At 39.0% G+C, this 20,111-nt stretch overlaps 1 protein-coding gene across 27 annotated transcripts in view; it reads right to left on the reverse strand.

The window, feature by feature from the left end:
* CADPS (calcium dependent secretion activator) overlaps positions 1–20,111 on the reverse strand; it is a 364,439-nt gene that overhangs the window by 65,140 nt on the left and 279,188 nt on the right. For 11 of the 27 annotated variants that reach the window (XM_034776664.1, XM_034776658.1, XM_034776657.1 and 8 more), the window contains 5 exons: positions 19,803–19,909; positions 18,523–18,531; positions 13,031–13,187; positions 11,686–11,827; positions 3,394–3,540 (listed from right to left, as the gene is read on the reverse strand). In XM_034776664.1, the coding sequence (XP_034632555.1) occupies positions 3,394–3,540; positions 11,686–11,827; positions 13,031–13,187; positions 18,523–18,531; positions 19,803–19,909 (562 nt within the window). The remainder of the gene's footprint in view (positions 1–3,393; positions 3,541–11,685; positions 11,828–13,030; positions 13,188–18,522; positions 18,532–19,802; positions 19,910–20,111) is intronic. The other 16 variants (XM_034776661.1, XM_034776667.1, XM_034776666.1 and 13 more) reach the window with 3 other exon arrangements.

Below are 20,111 nucleotides of genomic sequence, written 5' to 3' on the forward strand. Positions count from 1 at the left end.
ATATAGCCGATGCATACATGGCTACTGCCAGGTGAAAACCATACTCCCAACATGCTAGAGGGGTCCTGTGAGGGCTTGTGCTAACAAAGGTAACAATTTAAAGAACGAATCAGCTCAGAAGTAGGAACAGATGTATCTGACACTAAGGGAGAGGTAACACTGAAACAAGTCTTCAATAATGAACTGTGAATGGGTACAAGGGAACTGGGACACTGAAAAGATAGAGAATCAGGCATTTCCTTAAACGGTATCTTTAGTCAAAAAACTATGTTGTGGAACTTCAACAGCATGGACCCGAGAGTCAACCTATCTACATTTGTAGTTTCTTCTGTTTGAGACCTATGCTTAGGAATCATTAAACTTTTTCTAATCTAATCCCGGTTTTGGAACTGCATGAATTTATGTTTTAAATAATTAAATACACATGAATGCAATAATTGGTATTTATTACAACAACATTATGACACCCATCTGGTTTCAGAATTTTCAAAAAAATTACTCTCCGTATTTTTTTCTTCTTTTGAGCAGCTCATTATTAGGTTTCCCTGGGAGGAAAGTAATATTCTATGTTATGTCCAAAATGAACTGTTCATTGTTAGTGCAATAGCACCAAAATTGCTTTGATCACATAGAAATTTGCAAAATGCCTTTCCCACTTAAGCTTTAGTTTTATTAAAGATGACGGTCAACTTTACTGTCATGTCTTGATTCTTATCTTTTCAAAAACAAGATCACAGAGCATGCACAGAGAAAAAAGTAATACAAACTTTCAAGTATTATTTACAGATACTGCCTAATCTAGCCTTTAATACAGCCAACTTAGCATGAATATGAGTTGTATTTCTTTGAAACGTAAATTACTCTAAGATTTCAATTTTTTAAAAATAAAAGGTCATTGGCTTTGCTTCCAGTTCATTAGTAATAGTATAGAGCATATTCAGTAGAATCCAGGTGTAGATGTAAATTACGTGTAGTTTCCTGTACCTGGACCATTGCCCGCCTCTGCCACCCTTCCTGCCAAATAAAAGGTCGATGTTTATTGTTACTGTGAGACTTTTCGTCTTTGGGTAAAGTGACAATTTATTCTTAAATACAAATTGTTAAACAAACAAATAAGTATGTCAACCTATCCGCAGCTCTGGTATAAGAAAAAGATCAAAGCATGATATACAGGGGAGTCGCATCTTACGCGGGGGTTAGGTTCTGAAGTCAGCACGTAAGGTGAACATCGCGTATAGTCAAACGCTCATTGAGTGGAATGGCGGGCAGAATCACCCACACTACAGGTACAGTATTTAAATTGTTATTTTTCTCTTTTTTGTTTTGTTTTGCCGAGCACGTATAGTTAAAATCGCGTAAGTTAAATGCGCCTGTGATGTGACTCCACTGTAGATTTGTCAGACTTTGTTTGTTTTCAGGTTTAATTTAGATTGCTCTGAGTATTGGTTTACCAGGCTGTGTAGAGCATGCAGCTCCGGGAAGCGAACCTAGCAGCAATTTTAACACTGCCTCTCTTTCCCTCTTCGGGAAAGCACATACCTAGAGGGATGGGGGGGATGGTACTTGGGTGGCTAGACTGAGTCACCGGCCTGCACTGCAGAAACACGGCTATATGTAGGTACTAGCTCGAGCAGAGCTAGCATGTGTACGTCTACCCGAGCTGGGAATTACATTTCCCAGCTGCTGTGCAGATGTATCCTGAGGTGCTGCTGCTTGGCAAGTTATTCTGGGGATCCTAACCCTTAGCAACACAAAAAGCTTTGCTGAAAGCACATGTGTAGCCTTACTGACCTCCATGGTACTCATGTGCTTAAACGAACACGTGTGATTGAGGCCATGATTCAGAGAAGCATGTAAGCATGTGCTTAAAGTTAACCTTCCTGCAGTGGGCTCCTTTCATGAATTGGGACCTTGGTGTTTTGCTGGCCTGGCATGGCATGGCCTGGCATTTCTCCCCTTTCAGCTTTTAAGAGGGAAGAAAGGATGGGGAATGGATGGTCACAGAAGGAGTGAGGGAGTAGGGAGAGAATACAAGTAGCATTTATTAAAACAAAGTGGCCATCTGGGGTGGTGCTGGCGACTTTGAACTTTCCTCAGGAGAAAGGTGGTTTATGAGGAGCAGGAGAGCGGTTGGGAGGTGGGAGTTCGTGAGAAGTGAGGTACCTATTAGCGTAGCAGGTGGGTGTGGATTTCTGAGTCAAAGCACCAGGGTGTGCACACTGCATGGCTGTCAAAAAACAACAGGACATGGGCAGCTCAGAAACTGTCCAATATCCCTGTGCTTTGACTGGCTGAGATAATCCTTCTGCCATGTAACACTAAGTAAAGTTCAGCAATTTGAAGTGAGAACTTAGAAAGTCTCAATTTTTATGCTAGCAAATGTTATGAGAATGACGGCCCAACACGCAGTGACAGCTTTGTTTATCCCTTTGGGTATCAATCTCTGGCACCACTCAATGGCTGTGACTGTTAAGGGGGACCCACCATAATTACAGAAGTCACATGACCTACACTGAAAAAACATGCATCTATCACGCCTCTTCATTCAGTATGTGTCCTACATCATAGGACAGTCACAAGGTTAACAATCTTGTGTTAGGCACAGGAACGCAAAGCACTGGTTAACAGATTTATTTGGGCATAAGCTTTCGTGAGTAAAAACCTCACTTCTTCGGATGCATAGCATCATAGCTTATGCCCAAATAAATCTGTTAGTCTTTAAGGTGCCACCAGACTCCTTGTTGTTTTTGTAGATACAGACTAACATGGCTACCCCCTGATACAAAGCACTGATTATTACATACTAGTGACTTGGGCCCTGTTTGATTTTGTACGTTTGATTCAAGATATTCGGAATGATTTTTAAGTATTGAGGTTGGAGGTTCCAGAATTCAATTACCATTTGGGCTCCACATGTCATGCATAAGAATCCTTATAGATATCTCCCCCCTTTGTTTGAAATATTGAACAAGAATTCCAGGCAATAAGGAACTTGCAAAAAATAAAACTCACTTTTAGATCTACATCTGGTCCATGGAAATTAATCAACTTGCACTGCAGTTGGTTCGTCCTATCTTTTGAGACATGTCAGCTCACATTTTAAGTACTGTAGTTTATACTCCAACAGGACTACAGCCCACTGTCAACAATTATTTTGTGAAGTGAGACACTTGCTCAAGCTTCCAGCGGGCGTAAGACAAAGTCTCAATATTTATGAAAACTTCTAATGTACATGCCAGAAATACATAAGGGTTGCCTCATTTAGTAAAATATCTAATTATCTATCTCTGTCACTCTTTTAAAGTTATATATAATGCACAGAAACAAACAACACATATCCATGCCAAGATTACTTTAAATTTAAATGAGATCTAATGTGAACTCAATACACACTCAGAATCATATATAGCAGCCATCCATGACGGTGCAGAAAAGCTAGGCATTTGTGGGATGCCTAGTGGGATGTTAACTGGTAGATTTGGTACTTTAGGGAGATTCACATTTGGTAGATTCACATTGGGCAGATTACTTGTTAAACTCCTGTGGAAGAAACAGACAGAAAGAAAAATACCATAACAGTGACAATGCAGATGTAGCAGAAGCACGTGACACTCATAAACAAATCTGCAAAGTTCACAGCAAGACAACAGTCAAAAAACTAAAGCAAAACATTTCAGAAAGAAGCATGAATATGGGAGGCTTAAGTGTGGTTATTTTTTTAGTCTGCGATAAAAAGCAAGTTACCTCAAAAAATTAACAAAAGAAGAGAAATCACGAAGCCGCAAATTAACAAACTACTCAAACACCCACACAAAATAAATTAATTTACACGTCCTGATACAATTTCAGAGCACAGAAAGTAGCTTTTAATTTAAAAAATATACCACGAACAAGCAAATCTGAATTCTTATATCAACATTTAGATTGGATGGATATGTGAAACAGCTACACTGAAAGACCTGTCAGGAATTTTAAAGGTTTTGTCTTGGAATCAGGGTTCAAAGTAGTAAACACTGAGGGTGAAATCCTGGCTCCACTGAAATCAATGGGAGTTTTGCCATTGAACTCAATGGAGCCAGGCTTTTTATCCTTAACGAAAACTCCCCATTTGCCCTGCTCTCTCCAAACATTACAGATTTGTTTTCATCTGGAGCACATGAATGCTGTTCCACCAACCAGAAGAGAAAGATTCCAATCTTGCAACTGTATCCATGCATGCCGACCCATGTGGGGCACCGCAGGTGCAAGGATCTCCCTGCGTGTCTCTGTTTGCTAGATCATGGCCTAACGATCAGGGAGGAGGAACACTTTATAATGTGCGCTGACATCTAGGTGTACGTTTTCAGTGTGGTATGCAGAGAATTATGAACAGAACCTGATTTCTTAGCATGAGATTTGTGTGTGAATGTTTCCCACTTGGAAATGGGGCCATGGGATGTACTCAATGGTTAATTTCTGAAGGATGTATAGCTGGGCATTATGAATTTAATAGCATTCTCAAGATGCACAATTATTACCTGAAAGAGAACTTTTAAAAAATGATTTTGTCTATCAAATACAAGGTGGTTTAATGTAATCTGCTTTCCAGAAACAACGTACAGTAAAATGACGCTGCATGCCCAGGGTTTCCAAAACATCCAGAAACATTTTAATGTCCCTACATTGGTAAAATAGCTATAACCATATTTTAAAAGCATCTCATCATAACAATATTTTACATGAACATGGGGTTTTGGTATCTGGAAGATGCAGAATTTGGGAAGTTTATTCCTTGCTCTATCTGATCAACAAGACATAAGTCATTTTCAGAAAACTCTCTCTTTTTGCCTTTATATAGCATATTATGGCATAAACCAAGAACATTCTTTACAGCCTCATTTCAAAGGCAAATCCAGAAGTCCCAGCTCAGTTTTTATTGTGTCTTTATTCCCACTGGGAGTTTGAGTAAGGAGACAGTAAAACCTGAGTCAGGACACCAGATTTAATGCTTAATTCTGTAGCAATGCAGTCAGAGGAAGCTTTGCCAGGGACTGGAATTCATGCAGTTTCAGGCACTTAGCCTCTAAAGTTTATGAGATGTTTTAAAAATGAATCCAGCCTTAATCGTCTGGCTCAGCAATATGAACACATTGGATGGTCATTTCGGAACTCTGCTTTGGAAGGTCTCTTCCACTCCCTATACAGTGATTGTCGAGGCAGATTTAACGGCCATCCTGCAAAACTGTATAATTTCATGTTCTCCTCTTCCAATGGAGCAATTAAATTCTATTAGCAATTTTCTATAGGTGTAAATACATTTTTGAGCTGCATTTCTTATGGTCAATCTTATTATATCAGAAAACAAAGATACACATAATCGCATCAGCAATACTGGATATAAAATTGCTAATGCAATAACACGTTTAAACGGTATCATTACAAGAATCAGCCAGTAACTGCATTTCAAGGCATTAGTTACACAGCCAAGAGGCAGAATGTCTTGGATTTTCATTCTTAACTTTTGAACAAAGTTCCACCTCCAAGGAAAAATACAGTCTAATGTCATTTTGGGGTGAAAAAGATGCTTTCTGATTTATTTATGTTTCTGGTAAATTAGACTTCACACTATCTGCTTGTTCTCCTTATGAATGAAGAAACATACATAGGAGACTTCTCATGCAACAAAACCATCCAGTTTCCATTCAGATGTGTATATGCCTCTTAAAGTGAATATGATTTTCAAATGATACACCTATTTCATAATGACTGAGAAATTGTTAGATCTTTAGGAATGGTATGTCCGTGTAGTTAATATTGATATTGAATAAATCAAAAATAGCAAGGGATGGATAACATATAAATGTATAAGGAAGAGCAACTGAAAAAGATTAGCCAAATGGTGAACACATAAATCAAAAAAAACCTGTTTTTAATACTAAAAAGTCAAGAAGATACTTAGTGTCATATTCATTAAAACATTGTATTATTAAAATGATTTTCCACAGAAAATACTATACTGTATTCGCATTTAAACATATTTCTTTTACACAACACATTATTTTGCTGATGCGTTGTGGCCCTTGCAAGGATAAGTTACAACTTTTAACAGCAAAATAATGTAGTGTATGTAGTGTAATGTTAACACACAGGGCCTGATTTTGAAAAAAAGCCTTCTCCTTTGCATTCACAATGTTGCAGGTGCAATTGATCTAATTTACACATCTAATGAACTGATTGCACCTGCAATCAGGTAGCTAGATCCGTAAATGACATCAATATCATCCATAAATGTTTGTGTCTGCATTTATTCAGGCCATAAAATTACGGGTACAAAATGGGAAGCTGCTTCGAAAAATCAGCCTGTATCTATTTTAATACAAGATGTTAAATTTGGCCCCAATCCAGCAGTCTCATGGAGGTGACACTCAGCTCATTAGTGGCAGAGGGTTGGTTGGTCTACGAGGATTCAGTTTCAGAACTGGGGCCTAATGTATGTGATAAGGGAAGTTCTGGCAGATTGCACAGCTCATTTTGCACTGTTCTTCTATTTACTCCCAATTTTTTCTATTTTCTACATTTCTACAATTCAGACCTCCATTGTCTAGCTATAAAAACCTCATCACAGCCACGCTATCAGTGACTAATGGCATCATGGTAATGTACCCTATGAAAATAAATTAAAAAGTTCACTTTCTCTGTTGTAGTATTGTCCACAGAAAACCAGTAAAAATGCATAAGAAACTACTTAATAAATGCATACTATGCAATTGATATAACAGAGTGGCCAGAAAACCGTGGAGTTTTTATTGAGTTAGCCCGCCTAGGTACAGAACATGTACATAAATTAGAGACTTGTTGGTACTTAAACGTTCAGTTCCCACAGGTACCCTGAAATCACTTACTGATCAGCTATTCCTCTGACTCCTCTAGAAATTCTATTTGATTACTGTAAATGCTGAACCAATCCAAGTGGTAGTCTTTCTACAAAGGCTTCAGTACTAGGGGCATATCAGTGACGTTAGTAGCAAAATCTGTGCTCTGTCTGTGGCTTGATGTCTGGTTTGGTAACCGTAAATAATATACGCCTACAAGAACTTTTTCTTGGCAGGCCACTTTTTCCCAGGACATCTCTCTAGCACAGGGGTAGGCAACCTATGGCACGTGTGCCAAAGGCAGCACGTGAGCTGATTTTCAGTGGCACCCACACTGCCTGAGTCCTGGCCATCAGTCCGGGGAGTCTCTGCATTTTAATTTAATTTTAAATGAAGTAAATAAAAACCTTATTTACTTTCCATACATCAATAGTTTAGTTCTATATTATAGACTTATAGAAAGAGACCTTCTAAAAACATTAAAATGTCTGACTGGCACACGAAACCTTAAATTAGAGTGAATAAATGAAGACGTGGCACACCACTTCTGAAAGGTTGCCGACCCCCGCTCTAGCAGGACAACCTCACTTGTTCTGTCTGACTTGCTGATATACTCATGCTGTTTAATTGGTCACATGTTATATTAATATATTAAGGATACGTTTATAAAGGGTTAACAAATGATTAACAAATGTTAACATCATTAGCAGTATGCGTTTTGGATGGTTATAGGTACAGGAGTATAAAGTGTTGTAGATAGTTATAAGTCATGGGTATCATAACAATACCTATCTCTTGTATAGTGCATCTTCCCCCAGTAGATCACAGAGCATTAACAAAGTGGGTCAGTACCATTATTCCCAATTTACAGATAGGGAAACTGAGGCACAAAGCAGGGAAGTGCTTGTCCAAGTTCACCCACTGGGCCAGTGGCAGAACTAGGAACAGAAACCATATCTCCTGAGTCACAGATTCCAGTGCTCCACCCACTAGCCCACCCTTTAAGGTTATTAGCCCCATTTTACAGTTGGGGGACAGAAGCACAGAGAGATTAAGTTATAAGAAACCTGTTGGACTCTAGAACAATCCATAATAATTGATGGACCATTTATTAAAACATTTTATTTTCCTTTTATAACCTGCTTACCAATGAATCCTTAATAAAGCGTGGCCATTTGGTTGGGTTTTCAGTATGCAAATTCAACTTGCAAACTGAAAAGAAGCGCTGAGACTGACCGTCTTGTACTAAAATCCAGTGATTTCTACAATGTTACAGAAGATACTTTTCTGGTCGTTCGGGTGTCCCAGAAGAGATTTGTACAATTTTCTACCAAACCAACTCAAAAGGCCAGCAGTGGTCATTACCTGACGGTCTGCTCAAGAGGGCCTCAGCTGCTAAGTGCTCTGAAAACAGTATACATTTAGGTGTCTGGTGGTTGCTATGTATTTCAGAGCTCACTGAGAACCTAGTGGAAAAAAAGCTAAGGGCACAAAGCTGCCTCTCACCTGACTTTATATACTAAACCAATCTGGAAACAGATCTAACTGACACTCTCTGTGATAAGGTTTGCTGTTTCACCTGGTTTCATTTTCTCTTCATAGTTTTGCACAGACATACCAGCTGTGCAAACTGTTACAGGGCAGGTAACCCATGCTCATAAATTCTATAGCTACTCAGAGCTTGTGCAAAAGAGTCAGATTACACAGCCCGCATGAGAAAATTATGTGGACCTTTTTTCTTCAGTGTTTTCAATATTTAATGGCATCTATCTTACTGTTTATATGATTCTATACCCAGCTAGTCGTAGCATTAGGTGAACAGTATCCAGCAATGAAAATATAATGATGACATGCTTGTCTACTGCCATCTGGTCAGGTTATATAGGAACATATACTTCAGCCTTGATTGCAAGCATGAGCATAGAGAAGCCTTTTAAAAAGACTATGCTGTGGAATAATTTCCTGGCTGTCACGAGGTAATGGGATTTCACTCTCACAATTTGATGTAAAGATCTAAAGCAGGATAGCAGTAGACATGTATTCTGCTTCACCTCTTCAGGCCAAGTTGAAAGCCTTTCTTCCAAGCTGAGTAAAGCTGGGCAGAATTTTCCAAGGGCAAAGATGTTTTATGTTTTTAGCAGTATCATTTCCATTGTTGCTGCTACGTTACTATGCAATAGTGTAACAGGAGAAGGTCAAGTCAGTGCCTTTTGCACTGTTGCAGTATTAGGATGCTATTTCTTTCAGTCTTTCTTGTGAATGTAAAAACAGGCAAATATCAGTGTGTAAACAATATCGTGCACTCATCTGGGAAATATGAAGTGGTGGTTACCAATTGTCACCTCCGTAGAGCTGCCAAATAGGACAAATAGCCCAAAGAAATCAACTGTCTGAGAGTGTGACTGGGTAGCTGAAAGAGGAGGTATGTGGTGGAGTTGGGGAGAGTAAGTAAAATACATCTGTTATGTTGAGTCTGCTTGCAGTTTATTGTGGAGTCATAGAGTCCAAGGCCAGAAGGGACCATTGTGATTATCTAGTCTGACCTCCTGTATAACACAGGCCAGAGAACTTCCCCAAAATAATTCCTAGAGCAGATCTTCTAGGAAAACATCCAGTCTGGTAAAGAATAGCACACTGCCTGCCCATGAGACAGCGAAAGAAGATTCCTTAACATCTAGTTCTGAACCATGCCCCAAACGATCATCAGTAAGATCGGAATATGATTCCCTATTTTCCTTCACGCAGTGCATATTGTTCTCTATGTTTTGCACAGATATGTTCACTGGCTTTATGTCAAATCCCAGTGAGTTATCTTTAACAACTCTCTCTCTCCGGTAAACTAAGAATGAAATATCTGCTAGTAAAAAAAAATATTAAAATGCATGTTTTCACTAAAGGAACATAAGCTTTCCATGAACAGAATACATACTCCGTGTCAAAGCACTTTTAAGCATCCCAGTCCACTCTATGAGAAAGATTAGTCTCAAAGTGAAACATTAGACTAAGAAAAGAAGTTTTCATAACTTGAAGGATACATTAAAATTATAGCATTAACATATCAGAAACTCCCTACTTTAATTTTGAAAGCGATTATGTTCCACATATCCAAAACATTGAGAAAACATTTCAAAACCCAAATGTTGTTACAAAAACATACATTTATATAAATCTATATTTGAGTCTAAGGTTAGTTAAAACCAAAAATATTCATTTATTAAAGTTTCTGATTTAAAACAAATAAAATAAAAGGAGCTAATTATTTGTCAAATGCATGGTTAAGTAGTATGGTTACATGAAGTGATTGCACCAATTTTATAACCTATCTATTACTAAAGCCAGGCTGCAAAATTAAAGCTAATGCTAACTTTAAAATGCAGTTCTAGCTGAAGAAATGATTATGTAAAAATGGCATTTTGCCACTCAAAGATCAATTTCCTGTGTATTTTCAGAGTTACATCTGCTTATTTTAGAGTCAAAAATGATTTTTTAGTGTTTTTAATCCTCTTAACATTGCAAATCCAAGACAGCAAAGGGAAAGTGAGCTGGATTCTTCTATTCCTTCTCATGTATCGACATGATGGAGTACTGAGTTGCAGTCATTTGTCCCTCTGTAACAGGGATAAATGACTGAAAAGAGGGATTGCACGGGTGTAAACGAGGGCCTAATTTGGCACACAAAACCTTTACTGCTGGTGGTGATGTCCTAGAAAGCAAGAACCATCCTAGATAATCATATTCCAGGTTGAATTTGAAGGGCCGGCTGTCTGCACAAAATCTCTTTTAACTGGTATGGAATCTCTCTTTGGTATGGAAAACACTGAAAGACACACACCCCTTTTACATAGTAACTTTTCAGAGAAGAACAATATCTTATACTGGGTATCTTTCAGCTTACTCTTTTCATTTTTTTTAAAGGATACACGTCTTTCATAGTATCTAACCATGCCTTCTTGGAACAAGCATGACAGTATTCTGCAAGGCTTAGAAACTTAAGAAGTAATAATTATACTGTAAAATTGCCATTGTTTTAAAGGACTTTATGTTTTCAAAATTGCACAGATCTTAGGCTAAGAGTTTGGTCTCTCACTACATTTATTTCTTAGTTTTAAGCTATCGCTTCTATGAGATCAGTAAATAGTTTTGCTCAAATCTTCCCTCTAATTTCTGCTCCACAGTAGTTTTATAGCACACCAAGTTTCCCTTTAGGGCAGGTACCTCCAGGATCTCCCCCGAACCTGGTTTAAAGATGTTTATTACTGAAAGCGCATAGCTTTAAAGCAGTATCTTGCGCTGGTGCCCTTCACAGATTGCATTTAAAAAAATCAATCCAGCGATCAGCAGTGGTGCTGAACTGACGAAGCACATCTCTGCATTATCCCTTCACAGGGTGGGTGGAAAAAAATGAGTTTTTGGAATAAAAATTGCAATAGTGACCCACCCAATGTATAGGGCTGGACCGAACACAGTAAAGCAAGGTTTTTGTTCTGAAAAGAAGCTATTTTATTTAAGAGCAGCATCGGAAAAGGCTTTTTAGATTGGGTAGTAAGCTCTAAAAAGCCAAGCAAAACGAGAGGATTTCACGTTTCTCATATTTCCATTTGCACAGCTAAAGTGTTCAACTTAAGTCAGCATTTCACTAAAAAAAAAAATCACATCTTGTTTTTTTCATAAACCTTTAAAACCCTTAACAAATTAGGCCTTATATTTTTAGGATTGCTCTAGAAAATATAAGGCATTTGCTGGATGTCCAATCTAGTGTTTACTACTTCATCTCTGTACGAATCTCCATCCATTGGCACCCAAACTCCGATTGTATCAAAGGAGATTTCCTTACTTTACTGGCTCCCATGATTCCCGCTCAAAGCCCCTGTGAATTGATTGTGCAATTGAGGACTCCATCAGATCGACATATCTAACAACAAGTGGAGCAAACAGGTCTTGAAGGTGTTTGTGGAATTTTCCATTGCACAAATTATCTAGAATAGATAAATAAAAGTATAGTAAGAAACGATTGTTACTGAACCCTCTGTAACAACCCACAAGTAGTGGCATTTTATTACACATCGAATATGCTGGCTAATATGAAGAAATTTCATAACTGGAGTTTGCACTGGGAGTCCTGAACCACCAAGATCAGTGATAAACACAGCAGGATTGAGCTCTTAACTGGAACGATCAAACAGTAGCTCTTCTCCATTAGTATCAAACTTAGAGATAACAAAACAATTATGTACTATTTGCTGTTATAAAAAGAGTACAAATGAAACAGAGTGTGGTAAACATCACTTCCTGTGCAGGCTGGGAAACCAGTGCTTCATTAGAGAATCACTTCTCTGATTCAGGAAATTGTTTTTCTCCTAAGAGGAACCTCAACACTCATTAGGCATATCTTAAGAAGCTAATTAAGGACCGGATCCTGCAATAGGCTCTTTTTGCAAGATTGGGGTCTAATTTACTAACATGGGTCAGATGGGACTGGACGGCACTGCATGGGATTTCCAAGAGTACTCAGAATTGGCCTAATTCTGCTCCCATTGCAGTTAACAGGAATTAACAGCATTGGCTTCAAAGGGAGCAGAGTTAGGCCAATAGGGGGCGCTTCTGGAAATCTCACCTGTCCTATCAGCATGTAACATGACAGGAGAGAAAACAGTTCAATCCACTGCTAACCGTGTTTCTTTGCATTTCTCTTGCGTATAAAGCAACCTTAAGTCATTTATTTTACTCAATATAAAACCCAGATGTCTTTCCTTTCCTTAAACTCTTTGGGGTGTGGGGATGGGGGAGAGACTCCATATTTTGTAAAATATGGTGCAGGTAGAAATGCTTAATGAATTTACTAACCATCAATAATGCACTCACCGCCACGGAACCTGAGTGAATAGGACATTACAGAAGTTCCACTCCCTGATTTTGAACAGGAATTTATCTTTACTTAAAACAAATTCCTGAGCAAATGAAAGGCAGGAAAAGAATTTTCTTTTTATACTAAAGTAAAATAAATAAATGATATACGCAGCAATTTTTCCCCTAAGGCAATCACAAAATTGAACAGATACATTTGTTTTAAAGTAACACCCCATACTGGTTTTCTGTACAGCACGGAAAAGCCAGAAATAGCATCAATAACCTGGCAGATTTGCCCTATCAAAAATACACGGTCAAAATACAATACATACAGTCAGCACGGAGGAAATCATTTAGCAGCTGAAACACTGGAAAGCTGTCCCACGTGTCTGGGGGTTGCACCTCTAATGCAGCATCCATATCCACCGCAAACAATGACAGGAAGGTTTCTGCATGTTCAACCATTAAGTCTGACCACCACGCAAAGGCCTTAACATTTGGTAGAAAAAAATAATAATAATAAAGAAATGTATTAGTTCTATTAAAGCACAGTCAATGAGATGAGACCATTTATCTTAAAAACAAATGTGCATCCCAGGGAAAACCAGCTTTATTGTAAAGAGAACAGTGCTTTCAAACGTTAGCCACGGCGTGTACAGTGCAAATCACATCAATTATGCACCTACCATTTTGATACAGAAATGTCTCATAGAGCATACATTCAGAACTGCACGGTACGAATAATCAGTTGTAACATGACAGGAAAGGTATGTCTGTTCAATTTACAATAACTCACTAACATTTTTCTTGAATCATGCTATTTACTGGAGGAGTCAACTAGTTCTTATTCTAAGGTATAGAAATCTGGGAGTTTCTTCACTGTGTTTGTGGGTTTTCTGCTACGTTTTTCAATGGTTTTTCAATGTATTTGGATTTGCTATTACTGTTCATCTTGAAATGCTAGAAGCCTGCACTTTCATAGTCTTTCCTAAATCTCTTCTCTAGAAATATTTCAAGCATCACCAGTAAAAATTACTACAGCACCTTTCATTTTACATGGTTAGGTATAAAGCTCTTTAAACTTACTAGCATTATTTACAATGCCACTTATTATGAAAATGTTTGTAACCAATTTCAGAACTATGTTATAGACATGTCAGGATACCAGTCTTAAAACATCAAAATCAAGCCAGGACTTTACTGAGGCAGGAAACATATATAAACTTGAAAACCAAAAAATATCAGTGAAGTAACTCATTTTCATGCACATGGGTCCTTAAAATTCACTGTACAGGTTCTCTGAAGTGACATTCACATCATACATGGCTCAGATGCGAATGTGTTTCAAACGCATGCATGCGTGTTTAGTAATCACTTCTGGCTGGGGACATGCAGTATGAGCGGTGCTGTCAATAGGACCGTGTGCAGTAATTTTTAGGTGATAGGAAACTACTCAAAGATTTAAAGTGTCTACCTAACAAATATCATCCCAGACTTTCCAAGAGAAAGAAACCTAATAAATAGGCACCAGACTAGAAAGATGGAACAAAGAAGACTGAGAATAAATGTGTCAGTTTAAAGAGAACCTGTTAGCCAGGAATATATATTTTTGCCTCCTGGAAGGAGTAAGTTTCTGCCAGACGTGAATGGACAGAATGGATTTCTATCTTTCTTAGGGCTCGATCTTGCATGCGCTGAAGTTCTGCCATTGACATCAATGACAGCAGCATTTGTTCATTAATCCTTATTATTGAGCTTGTTTTAGAATGTTGCAGAGCCTAACGTTAATCATCCATTAGACTAAGGAGGGTGTTTTGCCATATACAGGTACCTGTACCCAGAGCCGACGAAGGGGGGGGGAAGCCGGTACAAATTACTGGGGCCCGGTGGTCCAGAAAGGGGCCCGGGGCCTGGCTTCCCCCCCTCTCATCGCCTTACCGGGGCCCGGCAGTCCGGAAGGGGGCCTGGGGCCCGGCTCCCCCGCCCCCGTTGGCCTGTTTAGCTGGTCTGCCCTTGCGGGGGGGGGGGGGGGGGCGAAAATTTTTTTTCACCGGGGCCCGAACCCGCTTTTTGCGGCCCTGCCTGTACCTCATAACAATTTTCCTGCCAACAGCAGAATCCCTTGAATAGTTTCCCATTTGGTCTCCCTTGTACTCAGCTTCCAGCTACACAAGCTACAAAGCCATGGGACTGAGTCTCCATTTCACTATCCCAATTTTATGCCATTCTAACTCCACTGACCTCAACAGAGTCACACCAGCATAAAACCAGTGGAAAAGAGTAAAGAATCAGGCCAACTGTGTGCATAATTGTATAAGTGTGGCCTGCCTTGTGTGCCAGCACCAGGGAATGAGGGGCAGGAAGGTGTGCCCTTAGCCCTTGCACTGGTGCATCATAGCACCATTTCCTGCACACGGAGGGAAGCAGGCTCTGCAGAGCAGCTCCACTCTCTTGCTCCAGTGGGCAGGAAGAGGAGACAGAGGGTGGAGAATGGGAGAAACCTTAGCTCCAGCCCCCTGCCCCCACCAATTAATGCCCAGTAGCAGATCTGTGCTGGCACGCTGGGGAACACATGCTGCACTGGGTATAGACCTGGTGCAGTTTTACTTCCTCCCTGGAGCAGCACGAAGAAATTCTCCAACTCAGCAACACGCAGCCCCTTAGTCTGGGCAGACTGCAAACTGACATCCATCACGCGTGCCATCACTGAAAAAAAATCTGCCCCCATGGATGTTCAGTAAGCCCAGGGTCAGATACAAAGACTGTCTTGGACTTTTGCTAATGTGTTTGCTGAGTAGTTATTCTACGACTGCCATGAACAGTGCGAGGCCGCTCAGCACTGCTGAGTGTGAACCAGTGCTGTTAGCGGCTCTCTCTGGGGTTCATGTCCAAAAGGGAGAGAGAGATGTGAAAATGCTGCTTTGATGTGATGGTGGGTTGGATATTTTTACACAATATTCTCCAACAGCGAGATCATCTGAAGCAAAAGTGGCAGGAATCAATTCTGCTTTCAACGTCTGCTCAAATTTTCTCCAAAGGTAAAAAACATAAAAGCTATGGTGGTTGACAGTGTCCCTTTAAAACAATTTTTTTAAACTAGTTTGGAAGAGTTGATACTTGCGATGCTACATTTTTTCTGGCTAGGCTTTGTTTCTTAAGAATATAAAATGCTGTCTCCTTGCCAAGTTATTAGCAAATGGATCTGAGTGCTAAGAATCCTGTTAGTAACTCTGCCCATGAAGATGAACAAAATCACTATTTTGGGGGGGAGAAAAATAATATTTTCTCCAACAAATCCCAAAATATTTATTTAAGAGTCCTGCAAGAAAACCTGCTTTCATGAGAAAGAATTTTTTTTAAAGAAATTAACAAGAAAATCTATATGTGATCACTTGTGAAAAACACAGTCATACTTTTATTTCTGCTGGAATTATCAAATTCTACCTTCATAATTATCCAACTCATGTCTGGGATCCCCCCACCCCTTCACAGCTAGGCACTAATTTCTTGAAATGAGAGAAATAACATTTCATCACTCAAAAATCTCTTTCAATTTTATCAACCGTCTACTTACCTGCTTTGCTTCAATATGATTTAAGGAAAAAAGTGTGCTTTCTAGACAAACACACCTAATATTGTATATCTTACACACAGGGACACATGTATATATGCATATCTTCAAAGAGTTAAAATACATATATACATATACATACATATACATAGAGAGAGAGAGAGAGGGCAAGATTAAAGATACATGAAGGCTTAGGTCTTATGACATTTACAATCATTCTTCCATGTGGAGGAGAATCAACTTTGGAGACACCTGATGAGAGAAATGACATGAGTCTAAGCTCTCATGTATTATAGTCGTGTACATACTGTACAATGGATGTTTCTTCTGCGCTTTCGTCTGAGCAATTTTATTCCTTATTGTGACTAACAAAAACAACTTAATAAAATATAATTTCTCCATGTTAATATTTTTCAATTTTTTCCCATAGGGTAGTGGCCATTTGGGATCTCTCCGATTTGTTTTATGAGTCTGTAATGTGTATTGTTGGCATGTTTACATGCATTCACATGCTAGAACAAAACAGACTAATTTCCATGTACAAATGCTACTGATCCTGGCATTTCTCCAGTAAGTGACAACTTCGTTTTCTTGAGGGATATCCAACTAGACATATGAGTCATCTCTATCGTCGTGGGTGGTCTTTACTAACTCCAGGTGAACAGAAAAAAAAAACGCATATGAAAACTGATTTGGAGTAATTAAGCCCACAAGGTAGACTTAGTTACATTGATATAAGCAGAAAACATAGACAGAAAATCTTGAACTTAACTGTGAAGACTTTTTTCGACCATATGTAAGATACTGAGAAGACATTTCTAAAATGTCACAGTGCGTAACACTCCTGATAACTGAGCTTACATATAAATATCCCTGCAGGTGTCTCCTTTGAGTACAGTGCAGTTATTTGGCAAAATCTCATGAAATCTCAACAAGATATTGCACAATAACAAAGGAAATAATGTGGATACAGTTGTACATACCATAAAAGCCACATGATAAAACCACATTCAACCTATTGCTTTCCTCATTGGGGTGAAATTCCCCCTACGGGCAGTGGTCAGCACAATTCCTGTGCACCACTTAAGTCCCACTTAGGGTATGTCTACACTGCAATTAGACACCCAGTTCTGGTTTGGGTTTGGGCTCAGGGGCAGTTTAATTGTGGTGTAGACGTAGGCTGGAGCCCAGGATTTAGGACCCAGAGAGATGGGAGGGTCCCAGAGCTTGGGCTGCAGCTCGAGCCTGACCATTTACATTATAATTAAGCAGCCCCTTAGCCCAGGTTGCGTGAGCCCAAGTCTGCTGGCACAGGCCAGACTCAGGTGTCTCATTGCAGTGTAGACAGACCCTTAGACCCCTCAAAATAAGACTCTGTGTTGGCCCTCTGGACAGGGATGAATGTCACCCTTTCAGATCATCATCCAAAGTAGGAGCAGAGTATACATGTTCTCCTCCTATTGCCACAAACACGCGGTCTCTGATTAAACCCTTCTTGTTCTGAAACCATGACGCATATTTTTATCTTCTCAATGCAGCGGACAGAACTCGTGCCCAGCATCGTAGCCACTTGCCTCACAACATGCTGCCATTATAAAAATAACTAGCATTAAAAAATAAAGAGAGTTCTTTCCTTACGGTGTGTACATAGAATATATGACGGTGATGAGTGGAATAAAGTATTATTTTCTGTAGACAGTCTATCACAATTCACATGTAGCTCTGTGGCATTCTGCTCTTTCCGACTCTTACAGCTAGCCTCCCAAATAAACGAAAATAAAGATTATTTCACTCTTCACTACAGTATATTCTCTCTCTATATATAAATACTGTATATCTACTACAGTTCACACAAAGACAAAATTAAAGGAAGACTATTATCACCCTAACAGTTTATTACTTATTTCATAATTGCAGTGGTGTACTATAGATCAGGTAAATGCAGAACAACATAGGTAACAACAGGCTGAGGAAAGATTCCAGGCAGGTAAGGGTTGTGTTGGGATGTAACTGCAGTGCTTGTAAAATATACTCATTGTTACATGCTTGGACTGGATACGGTCCCACATTTACCCCTCTGTGCGGGGCTACCAATTCCACAAGCAGTCACTCTGAAGTTGCTGTTACATTCCTTGGATCAAAGTTACAAAGCAAGGATAACCCAGGTAAAATCCCATTAGGAAACATGGCACCGAGAGGGCATGCACGAAATATGACAGGAGGTGACTCATTTCATTCAGTTTAGTCACATACCTCTTTCCCCTGCCAGGATCATCCAAGATTGAATGAACAGTAGAAAAACAGGGAGGAAATTTAAATATGCAATCAGGCATTAGTTGGGACTCGTGGATGGTTGTGTTGTAGAAATAAGCTAGATTGTACTGTAAATTTAATATACATCAGAATGATTTTTTTCGGTGATTGTGACATTATTTATCAAATTTATTTAATGCAATATATATAAATATATATATTTAAAAATGTGAAGGAGAAGAGAAAATAGTGAATGATTGTAACAATACTAAAGTTATAAACAAATAATTGTTAAATCTGAGTTTTAAAATGATCAGCTTTACGACAATTATCACAGAGTACTGGATTTGCAGAGAACTAAGGGCCTGATCCTGTATATTCTTACACACGTGCAACTTTACTCATGTGGGTAGTCCCACCGAGATGAAAATCTCATGACATCTCATCAATGAGGTTATACACCTCAATGCAATTACTCACGTGTTTAGGTGGTCACAAGATCAAGACCTATGCTACTGAGGTTCTCTTATATTTTGGACTTAGTGAGATATGGATTCCCTGTTTAAAAGTCTTATTAAAACAAGAATCTTTCTGCTAGACGGCTTTGAAGAATAAAGCTATTTTTCATTTTGCTAAGTATTGGATAACCTATATATTCAGTAACAGAGGACAATTCATTTCAGCCACAGCACAACCAGGATACTCCAAACAGGCTGAGAAAGGCGTAGCTGACTGAAAAGCCACAGTGAGTAAAAGAAAATCATCATATTCAATGACACAAGTAAAAAAGAAACAAAAAAATTGTTAAAAGAATTTTATATAGAAAGAAACACACCAAAAATAGCTTGAACAGTTGTGGTGCTTTTTCTTTGCTACAATGCTGAATGGTGACAAGGGAATGCTGTTTGGATGAGGCTGAAACTGATTCATTTCATTATGCTTGGAAGTATAAACATGACTTTTTGGAAACCCATGACCCTTCTTGAAAGTGGACAGACTTTATATTGTGATTAGTCCGGTGGGTTGGCCAGATTCAGCTCTCACTGACGAGAGCAGAATCTGGCCAATTTTGCGTAACCTCTCCCCTCCTCTAAAAACTGACTTCCCCAAGTTTATTTTTTCTGCAATTCTATTTTGACAGTTATTTGAGAAGACCAGGTGGCTTTACTAGTGATATGAAACCACATGGTGTGGTTCAACATTCAGCACAGCGAAATGGACAAAGCTCTCCAAAACCAACAAGATCCTGTCCAAAGTCATGCTAGAGCCCTGCTACTCACCTCTGCATGGTGTTCTTCATTCTGCTGTAGAACTTCAATTACCAGTTCTGCCAGACGTATTGTATCTTCTAGCTTTTTGGCAGGAGTGACTAACCGGCCTACATTTTCTGTAGTAGAAGAACTTGAGTTAAAATGGAGTGAAACATGAGAGGCTAGACGTATGTCCAATAGATTTAAGTGGAAAAAGTTCCATAATACTTAATAACTCTAAAAATCTTCTCATGCAAGTGTTAAATGCTCTATAATTAGTACTGAGCAAACCGTAAAGCCACATTTGTTATTTGTACTATGAAAACACAGTGCTCCAGC

The sequence above is a fragment of the Trachemys scripta genome, chromosome 7, assembly GCF_013100865.1.
Source record: "Trachemys scripta elegans isolate TJP31775 chromosome 7, CAS_Tse_1.0, whole genome shotgun sequence".
Classification (NCBI taxonomy): domain Eukaryota; kingdom Metazoa; phylum Chordata; order Testudines; family Emydidae; genus Trachemys; species Trachemys scripta.